The following is a 22,744-nucleotide window of genomic DNA, read 5'->3' on the forward strand; positions in this document are numbered from 1 at the left end:
GAAAACAACAACTCCCTGAAATCAGTTACTACGCTTCCTTGATAAGATAATTTTTAGGCCTATACCACGCAGCTCCGCCCAGCGCCTGTGACGTAATTTTTATGACTTTAACGAAAAATCAAAACTTGAAGCTGACACCATCTGCTAATGCCGATTGGCAGCAAACAAATGGTTCGTGGACACCTTTTTCATAAATAGCCGTGTTGGTTGCCCCTATGAGATCATTTCACAGTGTTTGACACAAAGAATACCACCTCTACACAATCTCTTGTTCATTTTATCACACACCTTGTGTTACCAAAATTTGTGACTTTAACTGCTTTTCTCGTGCGTAAAGACTGTTTTAGCATGTTGTTGTTTACTCGATTATTATATATACTGCCAAACACTATTACTGCTAATTACTAGTAATCATCTTATTACCTTTATGTGTGATCATGTACATTGTCTCCTTGCTCTGACTTTCCTGAACCACAGAGAAGAGGGAACCCTTCACGTGCTCAAAGGGAGGGCATGTGGGGATCATCTATACTGTTCCTGTGTAACTTTCTTGTTTCCAAACAATGTATTTCATGCAATATACCTAGATGTATTACGTCAACATTTAAAGTTCAAGTTACGATGTACATTATGACAAAGGTGTTTTCACTTTCATCAATCACGTACCTTTGATACAGTGTTTACAGTGTTTACCTTGGGCAATATGAGCCCATACAACATTTGAGCACAATTCCAACAACCCCTTCTCTGTAATTTCTGCCTTTTAATTTATGTTGATATCAACCACTATGAATAAGATCACTTGCGCGATCATTCTTAAGCAGCTCCTCACTGTAAAATGACAGAATGCCAATGTATTCCTAGGCAAGTTGGTATGGCACAAAATCAAAAACGAAATCACAGTTACACAAAGTTTACCAGTAACATGATCTTTTCTGAAAGTCTTAGAACATTTCCTGCTCAGCGAAATCTGTTGTGTAATTCTGCAATTTATTGATTGGCAAAGATTACCACCACTGATAGCCGGCAGCGGACATTTATTGTTAATGATTGGTGGCGTCCCGAGCTTCAGTTTGGCCTACAATTGGGTTGGAAAGCTCTGATTGCATGGCAGCAAAACACACTTTACGGTGGATAACTGAAACTGTTCCACATTCCTCGGAAAGATTCTTCAGGATGTTGTGAAAGAAGGCTGTCTTACAAACACCAAAAATAGGGCATCCATTTTCTGTTGTTGATACAGTACAATGTTTGGTGTTTAAAACTAGAAAATTTACGAGTACAAAACGATAGGACTGTCGAGACATTGTACACCGACAGTCAAAGGGAAAGCCTGCATGATCCTATTTCCGCCATACGAGAGGATGTCGGGATACAGAAACATCGTAGCGACTCCAAGTCTTCAAAGATAACACCGTTTATTCGTTATAAATAGATGCTACATATTGCCAGATAGTTCCTTCTCTCAAGATGTTGTCCCTTCGTCTGAGCTGGTGTTGGTAATAACACCTTCTACATTGAATTCAATCTCTACAATCCACATTTACATACAAATAAAATGCAAACTCGTCATATCATCCACTGTACATGTGGATACCATGCACGATCAGACCCTCTTTGCTGTTACGTCAACGCTCTTACACTGTTGCGTCAACTTCATTTGACTTGTCGGCCAGCGAAAAGTGACAAGTCTAGATATTATGCTAATGTGACATCAGAGTGGATGACCTCCGTAACAATGCATGTGAAACAATAACGGCTCTGAATTAGAGACTTCCGTCTCTTATTCAATCATAACAGTGAGGTGGTCATAATCACTCGATTATAGATTCCCATATCTATCAGAGACAGGCATGTTCGAGATACTTGAATACCGAATGACAACAAAGCAGACTGAAAGGATTGAGAGGTTTGATTCAATGTCGGGCATCGCTCAAACCATAGAGCTAGAAACAGTTCCATGCTCAAACCAAAGAAATATTATCAATATATTTTTCATAAACGTTGATAAAGGGGTCACAGGTTGGAGTCCCCAGGTGATTGAGATAATGGTAACATTTTGGAGGGGCAGGACTCTGAGAACATGAATTCCAAGACAAACCCTTTGTTTACCTAATTGAAGGGCTTTCTTTTCAAGTGATGCAAAACATTCCAACATTCTTTGGTCAAGTTGAGTCAGAGCAAATTTTATTTCCACCGTCAATGAAGTTGAGCTTAATGTCTTAGTATTTGTCAGCCAACAGACCAGTCTTCTGTTGGCATAATCCATCAACTTGACTCTTAAAAAAAGCTCCCGTCCAAATAGTTTTAATTTACCTTTGCAGGTCCTTTAGGGATAATCTTAAATTGCATGCGTCGTATAACGTCGCGAGCTCCATAGGACTAAATGGTCGTTGTCTCCTACCCACCAGCGTTGTCCAAGTGCAATGTGGTCAACGCTGGTGGTTAGATTACTATTTGCCCTCCTTACGTTGGGCATATGGTCACCTACCCTTGGGCACATAGTCCCATGTTTTGGCTATTATTCATGTTGTCATAAACTTATCTATTTTTCTATTAATATTTTCTTTTGTCGGGAATCTCTTAACTTGTACAATAAAATTCTTTCAATACTTCATAGGTTTTTTGTTCTCTAGCTCTAAGATCCTATTCCGATAGTAAACATGCCGTGATTTGAGTTTTTTGGATTCTACATGGTCCAGTCAATTATCTTATAACTTGCTCTTCCGATAGATTTCTATTTGCTATTTGTACGTAATGATATTATCAGAAACATCTTACAGCGTGGAAAAATAAGCTAATGTATTTCTTTAGTTTGAGCATGGAGCTCTTTGTCTAGCCTGCATGGTTTGAGCAATGTCCAACATTGAATCAAACCTCAATCCCCCATTGCTTTCAGTCTGTTTGTCATTCGGTATTCAAGTATCTCGAACATGCCTGTCTCTGATAGATATTGAAATCTATAATTGAGGGCTATGACCACCTCACTGTTACAATTGAATAAGAGACGGAAGTCTCTCATTCAGAGCCATAATAGCGTTAGGCCGCGTTCACAAAAAATGGCGGGGGGGGGGGCTGGAGGAATTCAGGGGGAATCGAAAATTTTTAGGGTACTAAAGGGGGACTTGACAATTTTGCTCTGCCTTTAGGAGGGTGACTTGAAATTTTTTTAGTTCCCTTTTACGTTTTACATTTTCCCATTCCAAGTTTTTGTAGGTAATTCAATGAAAAATGAATACCATTTTTATGTCACCCAATTGTTGTAATATTTGTAATAATTTAACAGAATCTAGAACCATTTTGTCACATTTCATGACTTTTATCTTGAAACAATCTAAGCATGTATGATTTGGCGTAAAAAACAAACTTGAGCCTCGTAACAGGGCAGAAGCTGCAACTGTTGATGATTTTTGCAATATTTCTATGCAATATAACAACTACAGTTTCTTGCTGTTTCCCTACAGCATCCTCAAACACACAATATTTAGTTTGTTGACAAAGCCTGTATATGACAATATGTAACATCCATTTATAAGCAATAAACTGTGTTATCATTGAAGAATGTGAGACTCTACGCTGTTTCTGTATCCCGACATCCTCTCGTAAGGCGAAAATAGCATTATGCAGGCTTTCTCTTTGACTGTCGGTGTACAATGTCATGACAGTCCTATCGTTTTGTACTCGTAAAATTTCTGGTAGCTTGGGTTTTTAACGCCGAGCGTTGTTCAATGGATGCCCTATCCAGCAATGTCATTTTAATCCAGTCCTTATTCTTAGTGTTTGTCAGACAGCCTTCTTTCACAACATCCTGAAGAATCTTTCTGTGGAATGTTCAACAGTCTCAGTTATCCACCATAAAGCGTGTTTTCCTGCCATGCAACAATATTAAGAGCTTTCCAACCCAACTGTAGGCAAGGGACGCCACCAACAAATAACTTTACACTGACAATAAATCATCGTATTATCTTCATGTGTGACCATGTGAGCTTTATACTGGTCTCCTTGCTCTGACTTTACCGAACCACAGTGGCGAGATAAGTCATAGGCGCACGACGAATTTTAAAATCAATTATCTGAATTTTTAATGTTGAAACATGCATTTTATGAACAAATGTGCAAACGGAAATCGTGCGGCCAGATTTTGAGGCATAAGCTTACAGTGAACAGTGCCCATCATTACACTACAGTGCAGTGCACGGCTGTGGCCGTTTAGCTCTGCTGTTACTTAGCCTACACACTCGGCGAATTTTAAAACCACTTGTCTGTAATTGAAGGTAAAGTTAAAATTTTTTAACTGATTTTAAATGCAGGGCAGCTGGTTTCAATGTCAGAGATCATGGGTATGCAACAGATGTGATATGCTTTGGTCACGCTGCATTTTTGCATAATGGGAACAGAAGTTTCTTGTGGGGAGTTTTTACAAAAATATTTTAGTGTGCTGCTGCTGGCCAGTGTGCAAACAGCCTGTTTTTGCTCCAGGAGAAAGCGCCTGTATGCCCGAGGAGAGCTCCGCTATCAGCGGCCTCTGACCACTAACCAGCCGAATAGTGTGTATTACTTCGTACGGTTCCTGTTTAGCCAACAGTACAGAGTGCACGAAAACCTGTTGTTAAGGGTGAGTCATACCTCGGACATTGGCAGTTTTGACCCTTTTTTCTCCCCTGTTTAACCAGCACCTTTTCTTCGTGGAAAGCCATGAACACGCCAAAAAGTTCAGGGACTCCTTCAGCGTTATTTCTTACAACTCCGGCTGCGCCAATTTCAAATAGCGGACCAAATGATGACAGTCTTACGTGTATGGTTGACGCAGAGTTGCAACAATGGGCAACGAAGAATTATGTATCATCCTCTACTTTGACTCTACTGGCGAATTCTGGTTTTACGTGCTTACCAGCAGTAAAACTTATACAAGAAAGCGACATTGCTCAAATGAAGGTTGAACCTCTGGCCCAACGCCGTCTTCTACAGGCAGCAATAGCAAATCTTCAGCTCGACACATGCGGAATTTCGACTACAACAAAACAAAACACTCTCACCGGTGATAATAACATAAACTTCGTCTCAGCGCCTCATACCAACCCAAAGCCTACGGCATCGCTACCAGATATAGACTTCGTCCAACAACACATGGCATCGATGGACCCAAGTGTTCCAGGGAAAACTGAACCAACGCCACTTCACCAGTTATTGAATAAACAAGTCAACGGACTTCCCAATCAAAATTCTTCGAACCTTTCGTCTCGAGTTCAACCAAGGGCAGACCTAGAATCATTAGTATATATACAAACTCGTAATAATAGTAAAGGTGAGAAATACTTGGATATTGTAGATTTTTTACCGAAAACTATTAATTCTTATGGTAGAGAAAAGCAGATTATTAGTACCAGTGAGAACGGGGAGTTAATTTTAGAATCTGCATCAAGAAAACCTCGCATTGAAAATGTAACTCCCACACAGTGGATTGGTGCTAATGCACGTATCATGTACGAGTTAATACGTCAGGGTTCTCTGAATGGAAATTGTCTGCTTAATTACTTGTCTTATACGGATAAAATTTCTCAACTTTCAGACAGGTATACATGGGTGTCAGTAGTCTTGTATGACCAGCAATACAGGCAACTTCAGGCCATTCATAATTTTGCGTGGGGCAGTGACATTCCTCATCTTACTACTATTGCTCTCCGTGAAAAATCACATGGTCAGCAACCACTAGTCAATTTCATACAAAACCATCAAATAGGCCACCAGCGCCGATTGACAACAACTCTGGCCGGCCCATTTGTATCGGGTTTAACAAGGGCGACTGTAAATGGGGAACAAGATGTACTTATGCGCACGTCTGCATGGAAAACAATTGTCGTAAGCCTCACCCAAAGTTTGAGCATTCAAAAAACTTAGGCAGTCAGAACCATGTTTAAATACACCCCCCTTTTTCAATCCTTACTCGTCGGGTTTAAATTATCATATCTGGGCCACTGAACTTCAAAATGATTGTGATAAAGATTTCCTCTTGGCAGGCATCAAAGAGGGTTTTAATATAACTAACAAGGGTACTAATTATCGCCCAGCTCATATGAAAAATTATAAGTCGGCCACTGTCCACTCTAGAGCCAAAGTTGAAAAACAGATTTTAGCTGAAATTGCTGAAGGTCATTATGTTATCACAGAGAATAAGCCAACTATTGTTAGTGCCCTTGGCGCTATCCCAAAGCCTGATTCTAGTGAAGTTCGTTTAATTCATGACTGTAGCCAACCTGAGGGAAGTGCCGTTAATGATTATGCCACTCATGAGCATTTTACATATCAGACTATTGACGATGCAACAAAGCTCATTTCCAAGGGTAGTTACCTCGCCAAGGTTGACCTTAAATCAGCGTATAGGTCAGTCAAAATACACCCCTCTAATTATCAAGCGACAGGGCTTGAATGGACTTTTTCTGGCCAAAATCAGCCTACTTGTTTTTTCGATACTCGCCTGCCTTTTGGAGCAACTAAAGCCCCAGGAATTTTTCACCGACTAACACAGTCTGTTCGCCGTATTATGGCACGCAAGGGTTACAATGCAATTGTTGTGTATTTGGACGATTCTCATCGTTGCAGATGATTATCAGTCTTGTCTTGCCGCCCTAAACACTCTTCTTCAGCTGCTTCGCAATCTTGGCTTCAGCATTGCTTGGAATAAGGTGGTGGGTCCCACCCAAAAATTGACTTTTTTGGGGATCGAAATCAATACTGTGGAGCTAACTCTTCAATTGTCGCTGCCTAAGCTTAACCCTTTTCCTGCCAGACAGTAATAACTGTATCACTTCCCAATCAGCCAAGTCAGTAAAAAGCGGTATTGAGCCAAAACATGACGTATTTTCACCCGCTTGGCTTTGTATGTTATAGCATCTTTTGTCCAAAAAAAATCAACTTTACAGTATTATGTTTTCAACAGCCTTCAAATGTACAGTATTATGTTAAAATACATCATATGGAATATGTTGTGTTTCAGTAATTTTAACCATCTTGACCTGGTGGTGAAATATGGACTTGGCAGGAAAAGGGTTTTAATGAGATAAGTCATAGGCGCACGACGAATTTTAAAATCAATTATCTGAATTTTTAATGTTGAAACATGCATTTTATGAACAAATGTGCAAACGGAAATCGTGCGGCCAGATTTTGAGGCATAAGCTTACAGTGAACAGTGCAGTGCACGGCTGTGGCCGTTTAGCTCTGCTGTTACTTAGCCTACACACTCGGCGAATTTTAAAACCACTTGTCTGTAATTGAATGGTGAAACATGCATTTTATTAATAACTGTGCTAACGGAAATCATGCAGGCAGCTTTTGAGACATACAGTGAGCAGCGCCCAGAACACAGCTGTGTCCGCTCGGCTGTCTTGAGGTTCGGCCTTCGGCCTCAGAGTGTCAGTCACTTCCCATCCGACGACGATCTACGAAACGTTCCGTGCGCATGTGCTGTAGCCTACATAGTTGATATACATGATATAGGCCTATAGTTGAGGATGATTTTCTCTTTGCTTTGACATAGGATGTCCAAAACACAGCACTTATAGAGATATTTTATTTTCATCCACTCGTTTGTATAATCGTGGCTTTCTTGATTTGAATGACAGAGAAAAGTTAATGTATAAATTTACTCACAAAATAAACTACCTCTTGTGAAATTCAGGAAAGTAATTCCTTGTACTTTAGTTCGTCCCTCAGCTGCAACTTCATCCAGTATTTGTTGAACTTTGCGACTTTGAGTTTTGGTTTTTGCCTTACAGCACTCTGTGTGTGTGTTGTTGAGCAATAATGTGATGTACATATTTTTTGCAGTCAGTTTATAGTGTTTGGGGATTTGTGATAATTATTTTTACGTGTTTTTTTATGTGCTTTTTAGCTGAGTCCTATTGTATGTAGTCTTATCCCTCGCCGCACCGGAGTATTTATGTTTTCGGAAATTTTTGCCTTCGAACATGGCCAAAAATCTCCGAAGGCAAAAATACTGCGGCGAGAGACGAGACTAGAATGTATGTCGAATAGCCGCTCTGCTTGTACACTTGTTTGACTATCAATGTGCACCGCCGTAAGTTTAACAAGCGCCACCAAGCAAGATACTATATCAAGCGGTGACCTGCAAAGGTCACTTCCGCGTACTCAGGTAAAGCGGACAGCAGACATATTGACTCTGCTTTGCAAAGGTAAGGAAGGCGACGCTTCGCCTCAAATCTTGTACATTACTTTTATCCTAACATACCAAAGAGAAAGGATTAGATCAAAATCACCACTCATATGATAAATTTTCACTGAAATTGCGTATAAAATTTTTATAAAATGCATGACTAGTGAGGCACGGTGCAGCAACAACATGTCAACATGAGTGCAAACACAGCGAGCAGTAATGGCTGCTGGGAAATACCCGTGGTTGATTTCGTATCTCTGCGGTGAAGCGTAGATCATGGCTGTAATTACTTACATGAATAGGCCATGCCCCACACCGCTGACAAAGGCCACTCCTGTCAACTTTGCGAATACTGATGGTTTTCACAAACGCGTATAATAGAGCTCGAACTTCATGTAGCACTTGCAAATGGCGAAGCTACTATACTACACTTCCACCTACATTGTAGCAGCCTTAGCTATGGGTCCATAGCTGTGGTGTTCAGGACGACTTTTAACTCCCGTAATGGAGGTGTTAAAGTCATAAAAGTCAAATCCAGTCTGTAAAAGGGAGGAATCCCATCTGAAAACTCCACAGCTATATTTGACCCACAGCTAACGGATAACAGTTACCTTGCACCTTTTCCAACCTGCCCAGAACCAGCTCACCCGTTGTTTGAGATGTACTTCATGTAAAAATATACCTTGTGCTATACCGTAGATTCCACATACCTTGTGTTGCAAAGTTTCATGGAGGTGACAGGCGCCCAGCAAAAATTAGCTATTGAGACGCAGGACATTTTTCGCCAAAATTCACCACATTTCGGCAAAGTAAACTTTTCTTCCATTTATATGAAGAACCACGATGGAAGAACACATTGCATGTAAAAATTACAAAATAAGTTCAAATAAGTCATATATTCAGCATTTGTACACAGTAGCGAAAGCTGTCGTAGGCAGTACCATATCACTCGAGCAATAGCATTACAGCCATCTCCTATACATGTGTTGCGTGTGTATTTTGGCTGATTGTGTTGTTGATTTCAAGTATCTTGCATCATGAATATCGCGTCTGACAGATCGCACATGGAGACTGTGGTTGGACGTTATTTTGAGTTGATAATTTGTCAGGATGAGATAGTCATAAAAATCACAAATTGGTTTTGGGTGAGTTGGTATCAGGTGAGTTGGTATCGGGCAAGAGGGTTCCAGGCGAGTTAGAAAAGGTGCCACTTAACTGGTACCCACAGCTAACTACCTCCATGTGCTAGGCCACCAGGTTAAACTTTTCGCACTCTAAAGTACTAGCCCGCAGTACTTTTGAGATCTTTGTTGCCACCTTCAGATGTAACACAGTATTATTAGCAGGGAGTAAGATTTGCAGTCACAATTATGGAAGTTTATTGGCTGTTTTTAACTTCTATAAATGTTCTTCTTAACACTTTCACTGCGCAATTAATTTTTATATATGCATTCCTATGCGCAGTTTTCTATGGAAATATGGCCTTATAAATATTGATTTACATGCATGAGCTGTATCTTTTTTATAAGAGTATTCAGGACAATTTTGTCCATGAATATTGCAATATAACAGAGCATCATAAAAATACACAAAAGGTCATGTGCCCCACCTAGGAGGTCACGTGATCATGGCGGCCATATAGGATTTTACACAAATATTCAAAAATGTTGAATTTTTTGTTATTTTGAATATATAAATGTATTTCTTTTCAAGGTAACACTCTAAAAATACTATATGCGTTTTATTAACTCAAATTCAGTAGGGGGAACACATACTCTAAAATGTATTCTACATAAATGAGGTGAATATGCCTATTTATTACAAGTTCCTCTTTGAACAACAGGTATCATCTGACATTCAAAAGAGAGCTATATTATATATACGCTTATATACTGGTAGCCAGTCCAATGTGTAATTGTCATTGTCATTGATAGATTGATGTCATACAACATCCACAGGATACCCGATCATCATTGTGATGTCAGTCACCGGCCCTTTGTCGCACTCTTCTCACAGCATGTTCATCTGGCCTACCTTCCTTTCTTCCTTGCCATCTCTGTCTTTACTCAACTGGTTCAGGAACATATTCAAGTTCAGTATTCAAGTTGTTGTTGGGTGAAATTTGACTTCCGCTATCTCCGTCTTGTTCAGTTTTGCGATCAGTGTCAATTTCACTGTCACCGTCCACAAAAAACATGCTCAAGGGCTTCGTCGTTGTTAAGCTGTGTCCGTGTTGCTATTTTTAAATACCCTCTGATAGAAAAACAACAACCGATCAACGATACTTACAAATCACAGTGGAGAAATGACCGAGTTATGGCGGCATTTGTTTACAAGTTTGGCACGCATGCTCATTTAGGTTTGACCTCTTACCTCATACGCTACGTCAGGCTTGAGGAAATTAAAGTCAACGAACATGATGTAGTTCAGACAGAGCCAACGTATATCGAACGCATATAAACGCATAGGTTCTTGGCACATTTACGCGTCTCCCGCAGTTTGACCGTCGGCGCAGAATGTGCCCTCCCATGATGAAAGTGTTAAGTCAGTGTCAGGTTGTGAACACAGCTGAATATCCCCATGATCAGTCTAGTAAATCTAGACTGAGTGTTTTTGCCTTCAGAGATTTTTGGCGTTTGCCCATATAATGCTGTAGTATGCAGTGAATGGGCTCCAGCAGAGACCATAACCTCACTGATGACTCCCTTTGAAAATTGATCAGTCAAAATGATTGTCTCATGTGACTTGTTCAGTGTGTAGCTACAATGTAATTACTGCAAGGAAAAACTTGCCGAAGAACGTGTGCCATAATTGGGCTCAATGACTATTATGAGCAACACCTATTTAATCATAGGTCAAACATGAGAGGATCATTTTCTGACTATTAATGAGCAACACCAATTTAAATTTAATCATAGGCCAATCATGAGAGGATCATTTTCAGTGAGTGACTTTCATAGGGATGCCAGTGATGTCATGGTCTCTGCTGGAGTCCTTTTACATTTAAATGAATGGTTTTGCATACATGTACTATGTACTACATGTACTACAGCGTTATCATAGACCTTCCGGCTAGACAGAGTATGGGTGAAGGCAATAATACTCTGTCTTGATTTGCTAGACTACCCCATCATGTAATATGCACAAAATGAAACAGTAGCACTTTTCATTATGATCTCACTTACTGAGAATTGAGACAATACTCCCCGTTCAGAGAGACAAAATTGCATCTCAGCAACACTGACATAACTTTTATGTCAGTGTTGTAAAAGCACTCTGAACGCTCAGCATTAGCCTAGTGGCGCATCAGACCAATTTTGTTCCAATCAGGGGGTTGGGGGTCCTTGAGCGAACACAAAATCTGATGCTCAGATTTTGGTGAGCTGATGTGTAACATCTGATCAGCCCTGGTCCCAGATGATTTCTAAGTTTGATCATGAAGCTTATATTTACTCTCACTTTTCAATGCCATCCTTATTATCCCTTGAAGTCAGAACAACATTCCCATCAAACTTTGACCCCACAAACAAGACCTTAATTCTTGCCCCAGTTCACCGTACACATGCTTGTACAACTGAGAGATGCACAAGTGGTTTAACGCCGTGAGCTGATTATTTCCCTACTGCCAACGTAACCGATTCCAGCTCGTACACTCAGTAGAGACGTGAAGTTGTCTCCAATAGCGGTCATATTAGCCTTTCTTGTGTGGAAAAGGCAGATGAAAAACATGAACAGTACAAACATCATGTTGTTATCCAAGCCTGTCATTTTGAACTTTGAAGAGTCAGAAGTTACATAAAAAAACTATAGTTGAGTTGGTGGGGTTTTTTTTGTTGTGATCATGTCTGAACAGAAACTAAATTTTATCCTTTGGTCCAATTCTTCATCCGACATATATGGCCCTGGCCAAATTTGCCTGTATTATACATGTATGAACCTGGTTAAAGTCTCTACATTAAGAGCAATATCAATATGTTTTGCCAGTGTATATTGACACCATCATGGCATGACAAGGGCTTCATATTTTCATTCCACAGACATGGAACAGGATTTGTCCCGTCGACAACAGAGCAAAGAGTGCAAAGTTGTACTTCTCAACCTGACAGCAAGATATGCACAGAGTTGGTCACATTGGGAAGGCATCCGAGAATTCATACAAAACTGGCATGATGGGATATATGATGCAAGTGACAGGTTTCTTGAACAGCAATATGCAACTCCAAACACGCAGAGGGTTGATTTTATATTGGTAGGTCTTGTCTTATCAAAGGAACACTTCAAACTTGGAAAATTTCTCAAATGAAATTTTCGTAAAAAGACCACAGGATGAGGATTTAACATTGATACAGAGTAATCAGAAAGCGAAAGAATGGAAATTAGAATATTGTATGCAATTCTGATGTAGTAGTATCAGTTATTTTCTATAGCAACATAAATTTAGACTGCAAACTCGGAGCATTGAAAGTACTTTGCAAAGACAACAGGAAAGCTTTTTAAAAAATACAATCACATCAAAAGTTATCGCAAATAGAGTTTTGATTAAAGGGACAATAAATGTTAGTTTTGATGATGTTTTCACTATTTTCGTTTTAAATAACCATAATTTCTTGCTCTACTCTCTAAAGCATGTTGAGATACACAGTACTCAGCTTGTCAACTCAAACTGTGCATGTACAGACTGCATTGTTATTGTTGACAAGTGAATTCTAGTCCGGACTAGAATTCAAATGTAAACAATCACAGTGCATTTTACACCCAGAGACATTTTGCTGACCAGCTAAATAGTGGATGTTTCAACATGCCTGGGAGTAGAACAAGAACAAGAACTTCCAATTGACATACAAGATAAAAAGTAACGAAAACATCAAAATTTAACATTTCGCAAGGATTTTTGCATTTTTTTGTTATCAATGTATAATTTATTTCTGGTAAAGCATTTATAAATGACAAATGTTTGATGAAGATTTGATACAAAAGCTCATGTGTCGTTCTATCATAGTATGATTTTTCTGTGCGAATTTGAAAGGTAAAATTGGCCAACACATACTGTTCATATATTCTAACAGCAAAGTTTTATTAATGAATTGGAGGAAATATTCTTTTCAGAAAAGAGATGATGGTGATGAAGTTATGTATGAAGCCATAGTAACAATGCCCCGCAAAGGTTCAAGGTGCTTTGGATCTCTACACTATGATAAATCCAACAAACGACTCACACTTATCAACAGAGGAATCTCACTGCAGAAGAAGATATTAATTCTAGGATATACATCAAAGACAAGGAATAATCAAAATATAATTGGTCAGTTTGGTGAAGGTCTCAAAATTGGTGCTTTAGCCCTGGTCCGGCAAGGTAGATATGTTACCATGGAAACCAACAAGGAAAGATGGCAGTTTGCTCTGCATCCATATGAACACTACGGAGGTGAACAAGGATTGGTTGTGTTAGTTACTAAATCTGGTAAGTCTAGCTTTACACACAAAGAATTTTAATGGGCGATTAAAACAACATGAAAGTATTTATTAAATCTTGAATGAACTTACTGGTACTACAACTAGTGCAATTGTACACCGTTCTTCTAATATGAAACTATATGTACTGGCCATAATTGTTTCAAACATGTTATTTATCACATTTGTTCTGTAGATTTGATGTGTGCTCCAGATTCTGAGCATCTAGACTTGATATTTCCACCATGGTGAGTATATTTCTATCATTTATCTCAACTAAACTATGTAGTCTCATTTAATAACAACAACAGTACTATACTGTGTGAGTTAAGTCACAATCTAACATCAGATTTGTACAACACATTGACCATGGTGACATTTCTGCAGTCGACACAATATGTTGTGCATCAACTCTTAAGATACCATGAAAAGAAAGTGGTTTTAGCCAGATTGCAATTGCTATACACCACATTGATGTCTTCCCATAATCTGTCCACAGTTATATTTAATTTATTGCCAGAATTACTTCAAACATATTTCCTTAATTTTATTTATGTTTACGATGTATATTGTTTACTCATTCATCAATCAGTATTTCGCTTTTTTATTTTTATTCATGAATATGCATTGCAATTTTAAGCATTGTGATTTGTAGAAGGTGACTTCAAAAATAAGGAAGAAGAATGCTACGAAGTTGATGACAAGAAAAATCAATCCAAGAGAGGTGAATGGGTTTTATCACTAAACCTTCGGGAAATGCAACATTTTTTGTCACAGTCCTCAATGAAAACACAGCATTTGCCTTCACAAAATATACATGTAGATTGCACTGCTCAAATAAGACTGCACCATTTAGAAAGAGATCTTACTAGCACCTTTGTTCAGCCCTATGAAGTGATACAGTCTGAGTCATCCATACTTAGACTTATCTGTTGATAAAATAGCAACAGCTTGTCTCTTGATTACTTGCAGTCCTGTTCAGCTGTGTGAAGACGACACTTCATCATCCATATCATCAATTTATGAAGAAGAGTTTGAGATATGTCGGAAACGCTTCCTCTTTCTAACACCACCAAGTAAAAAAGTTGTAACAGAAATTGGTATGTCCAAGTAATCATTTGCATTACATCAATTGCTTTTGGTTTAATAATAGAGAAAATTCTAATGTAACATTTATAGGTTATACTTCATGATCTGCATCACTTGATTTGCATTGTTGACTGTTATTGTGAAGAAAATTTAATGTCTACTGGTGCAGCTGAAGCAGAAATATTTATAACATGCATTTCTCTTATTTTGAGATAGACATGTACTGTACTTTCTATGGAACTGTTGCTTGTTAGCCCTTTGCAAGTGCAGTTCAAGTTCAGTAATTATTAACTAAAGGTATCTTGTGAATAACTATTCCCTCTGGCAATGAGATTCTCTAACAACTTCCAGGTGAAAAAGTTATCTTATAGACAAATCTTAGTGACGATAATATATATTTCTGAAAAAGAAACAGTGTTTCATCCATGATGTTATAGTAAGGGGAGATTGTCCCACCCGCAACAATCATAAGAGGGGTGTTTCAAATAATTGAGGGAATAGAAATCTTCAGCTTTGAGTCACAGAAATTTCTTTGCTTCATTTTGACCAGGGGTTTTTCTTTGAAATTGCATAGAGGTAACTAAGGTTTCACAGCTTAGCACTCAGAGTAATACTTGTGAAAGTTTTCCCAATGATAATTAGACCCTTGTGTTTACCTGCACAAAATGGTGTGAAATTGTCTTGAAAATGGAGAGGTAACCTACCTACCATAGCTTAGCAGTAAGACTAATACTTGTGAAAGGTTTCCTAATGACAATTAAACCTAATGGTGTTGTCATTAGTTCTGTTTAAAACTATTGGACTAAAAGTCATCGTTTAATTGGGGGTCAAACACTCAGGGTAGATCATAAATAGTAACTACGTCAAAGTATCAAATTTTTACTATAATATGCTTAGCTGGAATCCAGCAATTTGATTTGTAGAGACAGGGCGTATATTCTCAACTAAAAGACTTGCATGCTGCATAAAATTTTTAAGCTCCCACAAATTTTGAATTCCAGCTTGAGAGCTCAACGTGCCATAATGTCAAACAAGTCTACGGTTTGAGATTTGATTGTGATTGTTAAAGTTTAGTCAGGTGCAGCTTGATGAACCCACAAATCAAGAGTTTTTTAAGCAGTGGCAATTCTTTAAGTTTGATGTGTCATCGCAATATTGATGCGTTGCCTTACCATATTGTATGGAATCAACTGTGCATGCACGTTCTTAAATGTTCTTTGTAGAGTTTGTGTGAGGCTGGGGTACTGAACCCTCGTTCCAACTGCAGTCCTAAATCACAACATTGTCAGTTTGTATTTAACTTAAGCATATTATAATGAGATTATAAACAGTGGGCTTGGGTATTTGGGTGCAGATATAAGACCTCTGTAGTAAAAATTAGCATATTCGGGTGAAATAATCACCTCGCTTCACTTGGTGCTTGCTAAATGTGATATTTTTTACCCCAGAGGTCGTATATCTGCAACCAAATACCCTACCTTGCTTGCTGTTTAGAAAATCTAAATGTTTGTTCAAAGACACCTCTGTCCTTGTTAGTGATTGACAGGTTTATCATGGCATATTGCAGGAATCCCATACCTAGTGTGGTAGATGTAATTTCAGTAGGTTTTTTGACCAAACCATTACAATTCTGTTTTGTTTCTGGTAACACACTACTTTCACTTATCATACTCACTTTATTTCATTGCAGGCACACTTTTACTTGATAAACAATTTACTGGTGACTTGTTTGTCAAGGGCAGTTTTGTTGTGAACCTGAGTGACAATGCCTTGATAACTGGTGTTAACTTCTTTGATTTGAAAATTGACAGAGACAGAAATGCAGTTCCCCAACTTAGTGAAATAGACCACAAGGTAAAACATATCTTCCCTTAGGGAATACAAAATATTATTATTATTATAAAGTTTATTTCAGACGTGTCTATAGCAGCATTACACAAAAAAGAAAACTAATATTGATATGATCAAAAACAAAAAAACGGAGACAATGAGTAAATAATCACTTGCTAGACAAAGAATTAAATATGATGACTGATTTACATCTTGTTGCTGAAAGAAAAGCACTGATTTTCACCAGTAAATCAGCTTATCACAATAGGAACAGTTTTCATAGAATGTTACATATAACCAAGACACCAGATACTGCCAAGTATTGTAAACTATAATAAGCAAAATACAGATTGTTCTGTGCGTAATAGGAATTCTCTTGTCAATAGGTTAGCTGTATGTGGCCAAGAGCAGTGGAACATAAGCCACAGTTGGCACCTACATATTATGAATTACTAGAGCAACACCCGTAAGTGTCATTGTGTTATGCTTCTTCACACATTTGATATAATTGTATTATGGAGTTCTGTTCATACTTTGGCTTAATGGTGTAGAGAATAAGTAGATTGCAATGTAAATTACACATAGTTTGGCTTGATGTTTTAGAAATGAAAACCTGGAAGAGAAGGAAAAGAAAACTGTGATTACAAAAGATGAGAAGACAAATTGTAATGTCTCATGTTTATCTCATATTTTTGACTGGTACAATTTTCTACAGCACAGCATACAACCAGTGAAATGTGTGAAAACTTCAGAAATGCAAACTAACCCTTGATTGTGAATTTCATTCGTAACGCAAATCCCCAGATTGTTATAGTACCAAATCTTTTACTGTAGAGTATCCTCAAACTCCATTTTTTTTCCCAATCATTCCTATAACAGTCTTTGTGACAAAGGAAATATTTTTGCAGCATATACTGAATCATAAGGACTTTATTTTTGACTCAGTGGGTGTCAATATGGCTTACAGAGCAGACAGGCAGCAGTGTGCTATGTTCCACTCTTGCAATGACTTTATTACTTTCATTTCTTTTACCAGAAACTGCAGAGATGTAAAGCATGCCATCAACTATGCATGTAGTGAAGGTTCACGTGTACCAAAGCTAATTGCTGAAGAGTTTAGAAAGTAAGTCCTCACATGTTTACATGTACCAAGTAAAATACTAATCTAATTCCACAAAGTTGCAAGCAATTTTATAAAGGACTAGTAAATTTTCCTCAGTTATTTGTAGCATTGAATATATAGTATTATCATATACCCATGCCCATATTGCTACATCCTAGTGACGTTCACCGTAAAATATCAGTCGTGATATTTCATGGTAAACGTCGAGATATGCATGATGAACATTATCAGTTTTAGAGTTTTCCTGAACTACATTAGCAGTTTGTTGGTAAACAACGTAAACAACAAAATGGCTGCTGCTCCCCGCCTGCGAAGCGATGTTGCCGACGTAAAAACTTGAAGGGCTTCCAGGAACACAGGTATTTCTGGTTGCAAAATACAGAAATATCACGTTGAGTCTTGAAATATTTTCCCATGGTATTTTTTTGGTGAAGTTCTAGCAAACATTCTGCCGTTCGCACAGCGCCGGCACTGTGCACGGTCTCCACCGAACAGGTAGTGAGCACGTGGCATGACAGCGATGTCGCGCTCGCGTGACGACTGTTGACATGGCAACTCTAAGGGTAAACTAACAAAATGGCGTCCTCTCCACGCGAGCTCTGTGCCGTATGACGATCGAAATCAGGATAGATTTAAAGCTGAGCACTTTTTGATTGGTTACAGTTGCAATAGCATATTGCACCTTAAAATGTTCCTTCTGTATGACGATTTTTGTATCCCGGTGTCTTTCTTCTCGGGTTTCATTGAGATATGGACGACTTGCAGCGATGTCGCGCATGATGTTGACATCTTCGTCGTATACTTTATGAATGAAGCCTGTTCACATAAACATTCTGATATTTATGCGCAAGGCGTAATAAAGTAAAGCCTCAAAATTTAAGGTTTTTCGTTCTATTAGTAAAAATTCCCTAAAATTATGGGCATGGGTATATGATAAATCGGTTATTAACCAATATCGCCTGTTCCTTGTGTCTTATCAGCATTTGTGTCATTTGTGCTGCGTCAGACTTCGTCTCGTGTCTGACGAGACGAAGTCGAGTGTCTGACGCAGCACAAATTACACAAATGCTGATAAGACACAAGGAACAGGCAATATTGGGTAATAACCTCTAATTGTAGTTACTGCAATAATTGGATGCAAAAGTCACATTTAACCCTTTTCCTGCCAGACAGTAATAACTGTATCACTTCCCCATCAGCCAAGTCAGTAAAAAGCGGTATTGAGCCAAAACATGACGTATTTTCACCCACTTGGCTTTGTATGTTATAGCATCTTTTGTCCAAAAAAAATCAACTTTACAGTATTATGTTTTCAATAGCCTTCAAATGTACAGTATTATGTTAAAATACATCATATGGAATATGTTGTGTTTCATTAATTTTAACCATCTTGACCTGGTGGTGAAATATGGACTTGGCAGGAAAAGGGTTAATGAATCAACTTGAATTCAGTCACTACAGAAAAAAAAACATTCTCTTCTTAAGTAGAAATGTAGAACAAACTTCAGAGCACTGTCTCAATGGTTTTGAACTTTGCATGATCAAGCACGTAGTGTTGGTAGATATTTAAGCCCTAATTACAATATAAAGCTGTATATGATAGCCATGCAAATGTTCTATGAATCGTAATGCTTTTGATTTTTGTGAATGTCTGTTGCACCCATGATGTCTCCAAAAGTGTGAAAAATTCAAACAACTCATAGGATGATATTTTGATATTTCAAAATATCAATATGCATACTCAGACGATAAATGGTCATTGAATTGATATCATTGAATTGATGACTTTTCAAATCAAACAAAGAATGTGAAAGATACTACATGTCAATTTTGAGGTTCATTGAACATTAAGTGTTATGAACTCAAAGAAAAAAAAGCAATCTTTATACGTGAACAAAATACCAGTAGCTGTTGTTAACATATATTGTGTTGGATTATCAAACCATTGGATGTAAGTGCCTTAACTCGATGTTTCCAAGTGTGGAGATCCAAGTTCACGAGCTGAAATAAGAGAATCAGGTCAAATCATGGTCTCAAAGGGGGTCAAAGTTTCATTAAGTATTTGATTGACATGGATGCTGTTGCATTTCTATTTGTTACAGGAAATCACCTGAAAATGCCTTTCCAGTGGTAGACACACATCCTGCCAATGATCTACCCAATGTTCACCAAGAACTTGGACTGCCAGTAAGTTACACTTTCCAAGATAATGTTTATGATGACATCATAAAGAGTAATATTTTAAACACTATTAAACAAAAAACCATACACCCCCCCCCCCCATTTCAAATAGAACTCTTCTGGTGAAACTACAACTCTATTGTTCATTTAATAGTCGCGCCAGCGGCTTACTGACTACGCATGCGCTTATTCATAATATACTATGCGAGTAACCGGAAGTGTACCCTTCTTTCATGGGCGCCGCCATGTTTTTTTTTGAGTACTCGTAAATAAACAAATACGAAACAAATTATTATTATATAACATGCCATTTATAAAATATACCTCTTTTATTAGCCAGTAAACGTTATTATGCACCTTGTCGCTGATACAGAATATCGTTAATATAGATAAAGGGAGAAAACTGTCGTGCATATGAACGGTGGCATACGCAAAGAGTTCTGGGATTGAATTTTAGGAAAGTGCCCCCTGCGTCAATAATTAAATTCAAAAATTGCCAGTTTTTAGACGGAACGCTATAGTTTTCAGCTGGCAAGTGGAAGTTGGGCAGTGCGGTTACCATTGCCATGATAATGATTGCATGATACGTCCCTTGTTTAACGCAATAGGCTGTTATCATTGTAAAACTTGCCAATTTTGTCCAAAATTTTTACACATTACAGAAAATCTATAGGCCTACCTGCACTGCTGCAGGGTTTGACGTCGTGTACGTACGTGAACTGCTTTCATCAGAGGGAAACTGGGCATAGTTGTCATATATACGTTTATGAAGTAACAATTAATTACATTTTATCATGAATCAATACAAATAACATTGCCAATCTTAACCCCTGGCGCGACACCAAGGGCTGAGCCCTATATAATATATTACTAGTAGTGTTAGTATTTACCACTAGAAACATAAGAAAACTGTAATCATTTCAATAAAGTCAAATGTTTACTTTTCGATACCTATGCATGTGAAATTAATAATGTAAATTGCTGTCTTATTCAAATCAAAGTGTAAAAATAAGTACTTGTATTGTCTAAGAACACTGAATTACAGGACTTGATATACCGGTACATCATAATAATTACAAAAGCTTGAACATCAAACATTCTCTGGGGCTCCTAGAAGCAAGTTTTTAAGGTAGCGACTCAGTTTCATTGTCACTTATTTTCAATCCTCATTTTCACAAAGAAGACGTGGTCACACACCCGACATGTGGTACTTTTTTTATCTGCTCGGTCACCGAAGAGTTCAGAAAATTTGTTAGTTTTTCACAAACAGTGCGCATACGGCTGTTTTACTCAAAAACACGCGTTTTTTAGTTTTTTTACTCAAAAAAGTGTAAGTACAAATCTCCAATCGGCCTTGGTGATCTGTTTACGGCAATCGACGGCTGGGTATACTGGGCAAAAAACCGTGTCCCGGATTTTTGAAATTCGCTTTTGTTTTTGCACAATGCACCTTCAAAGTGTCAACCTGACGTTTTTTGCATAAATTATCGGCCTTTGTTCACGTTTGTCAGGATATCTTCACTTCCAGGCCCTTTATCGGAAATCTGAGACACGTTCTTTCAGATATATTCATTCACTGTCCACAGGTGAAAAATCAGGCTAGTCTGTCCAGGCGCCGCCGACTTATACTTATTTGAATAATGTACGCACTGCCAAAAACGGAACTGAGAAAATCGACGTTTGTGTAAACGACCTATGCGTCACACATTGTGACCAAGAAGTCCGACTCGCGCACTATTTTCTGCGAATTTTCTTATACCAGGAATAAGTTGAAATATTTAGAGTCAGTTTTGGGAATTTTGAATATGTTTAGGATTGCAGATCGTGTGAAAATAGAAAGAAATTATACACTAAACTGGCAAATGCTTAGTACCAGCAGTGGGTGGTATTTACACAACAAACACAGAGGGGTACTTAGCGATTTAATCCATTTTTGGAACGTTTAACTAGCATATTAACTGTATACTGTTAACTCAACGGTTACAATCTGGTTACCAGTGTTCACAGTCAAGACGAAGACATCGAAACTTGTGTAAAAAAGTCTATCAGATTGAGACCTGTGTGCTGTCGTCGCCCGATCACGTCGGGCATTCACTTGTTCTTGACTCAAGTTGTCTACTTCCTGTCTCGCGATTGGCAATTTATGCATGTTCTTTGTGAAAAGTGATTGTCAAGTTCATGTTAGCGCCGACACTGTGCGAACGGGACGTCACTTGCTAGTTTTCCTACCTCAAGATGAGACGAACACATGTAACTCTTGACAACATAAAATGTCTGTCGTATTTTCTTAGCTTTTACACCGCACTGCAAACTTGTCGCCCTTCGTTACGACGGGAGAGATTGACTCGTGTTATTTTTTCAAACTTTATTAGGGGCCCAAGCCGACCGGCTGGGACCCTATTGTTATTGCTCAAGTTCTACTGACTTCCTCTTCTTCTTCTTCTGCCATTTCTTTGCTCACCTAGATCTCTCGAACGGCTGAACAAAAACTTCTCAAACTTGCAGGGGTAACAGGTGATGGGTAGTACTCGTGCACCTGACCCTTGAATTTTTAATTAGTCATGTGACCTGGCTACAATTTTGAAATGAAAATGTTTTTTACTGTCCCATTTCCATAAAATTTGACCGATCCAAAATCTTTTCGCAAACTTTATAGGCAATACTACCTAGATGCTATATATGAAATTTCAAGGAAATTGACCTGGCGGTTTTTGAGAAGAAGATTTTTAAAGTATTATTTTCTGATTTTTCAATGACCTTTGACCTCCCCTATACTTCTGCAGCTAAGCTATATCAATGGCTTATTCTGGCCTATGTAAGAGTCATATCTAATTCTGGGCAATCCAATAGAGCCAGAGGTCTGATTTTTGGTATATAGGGATAACCACGGAAAACAA

The 22,744-nt window shown here is 38.3% G+C and overlaps 1 protein-coding gene across 1 annotated transcript in view; it reads left to right on the forward strand.

The window, feature by feature from the left end:
* Positions 1-4,596: 4,596 nt before the first annotated feature.
* LOC139144064 (uncharacterized) overlaps positions 4,597-22,744 on the forward strand; it is a 30,879-nt gene continuing 12,731 nt past the window's right edge. The window contains exons 1-9 of the mRNA XM_070714715.1: positions 4,597-4,615; positions 12,211-12,422; positions 13,280-13,634; positions 13,821-13,872; positions 14,597-14,724; positions 16,404-16,567; positions 16,930-17,009; positions 17,580-17,666; positions 19,769-19,853. Coding sequence (XP_070570816.1) covers positions 12,213-12,422; positions 13,280-13,634; positions 13,821-13,872; positions 14,597-14,724; positions 16,404-16,567; positions 16,930-17,009; positions 17,580-17,666; positions 19,769-19,853 — 1,161 coding nt within the window. The 5' untranslated portion in view covers positions 4,597-4,615; positions 12,211-12,212. The remainder of the gene's footprint in view (positions 4,616-12,210; positions 12,423-13,279; positions 13,635-13,820; positions 13,873-14,596; positions 14,725-16,403; positions 16,568-16,929; positions 17,010-17,579; positions 17,667-19,768; positions 19,854-22,744) is intronic.

The sequence above is a fragment of the Ptychodera flava genome, chromosome 11 (assembly GCF_041260155.1).
Source record: "Ptychodera flava strain L36383 chromosome 11, AS_Pfla_20210202, whole genome shotgun sequence".
In the NCBI taxonomy this organism is placed as follows: Eukaryota; Metazoa; Hemichordata; class Enteropneusta; family Ptychoderidae; genus Ptychodera; species Ptychodera flava.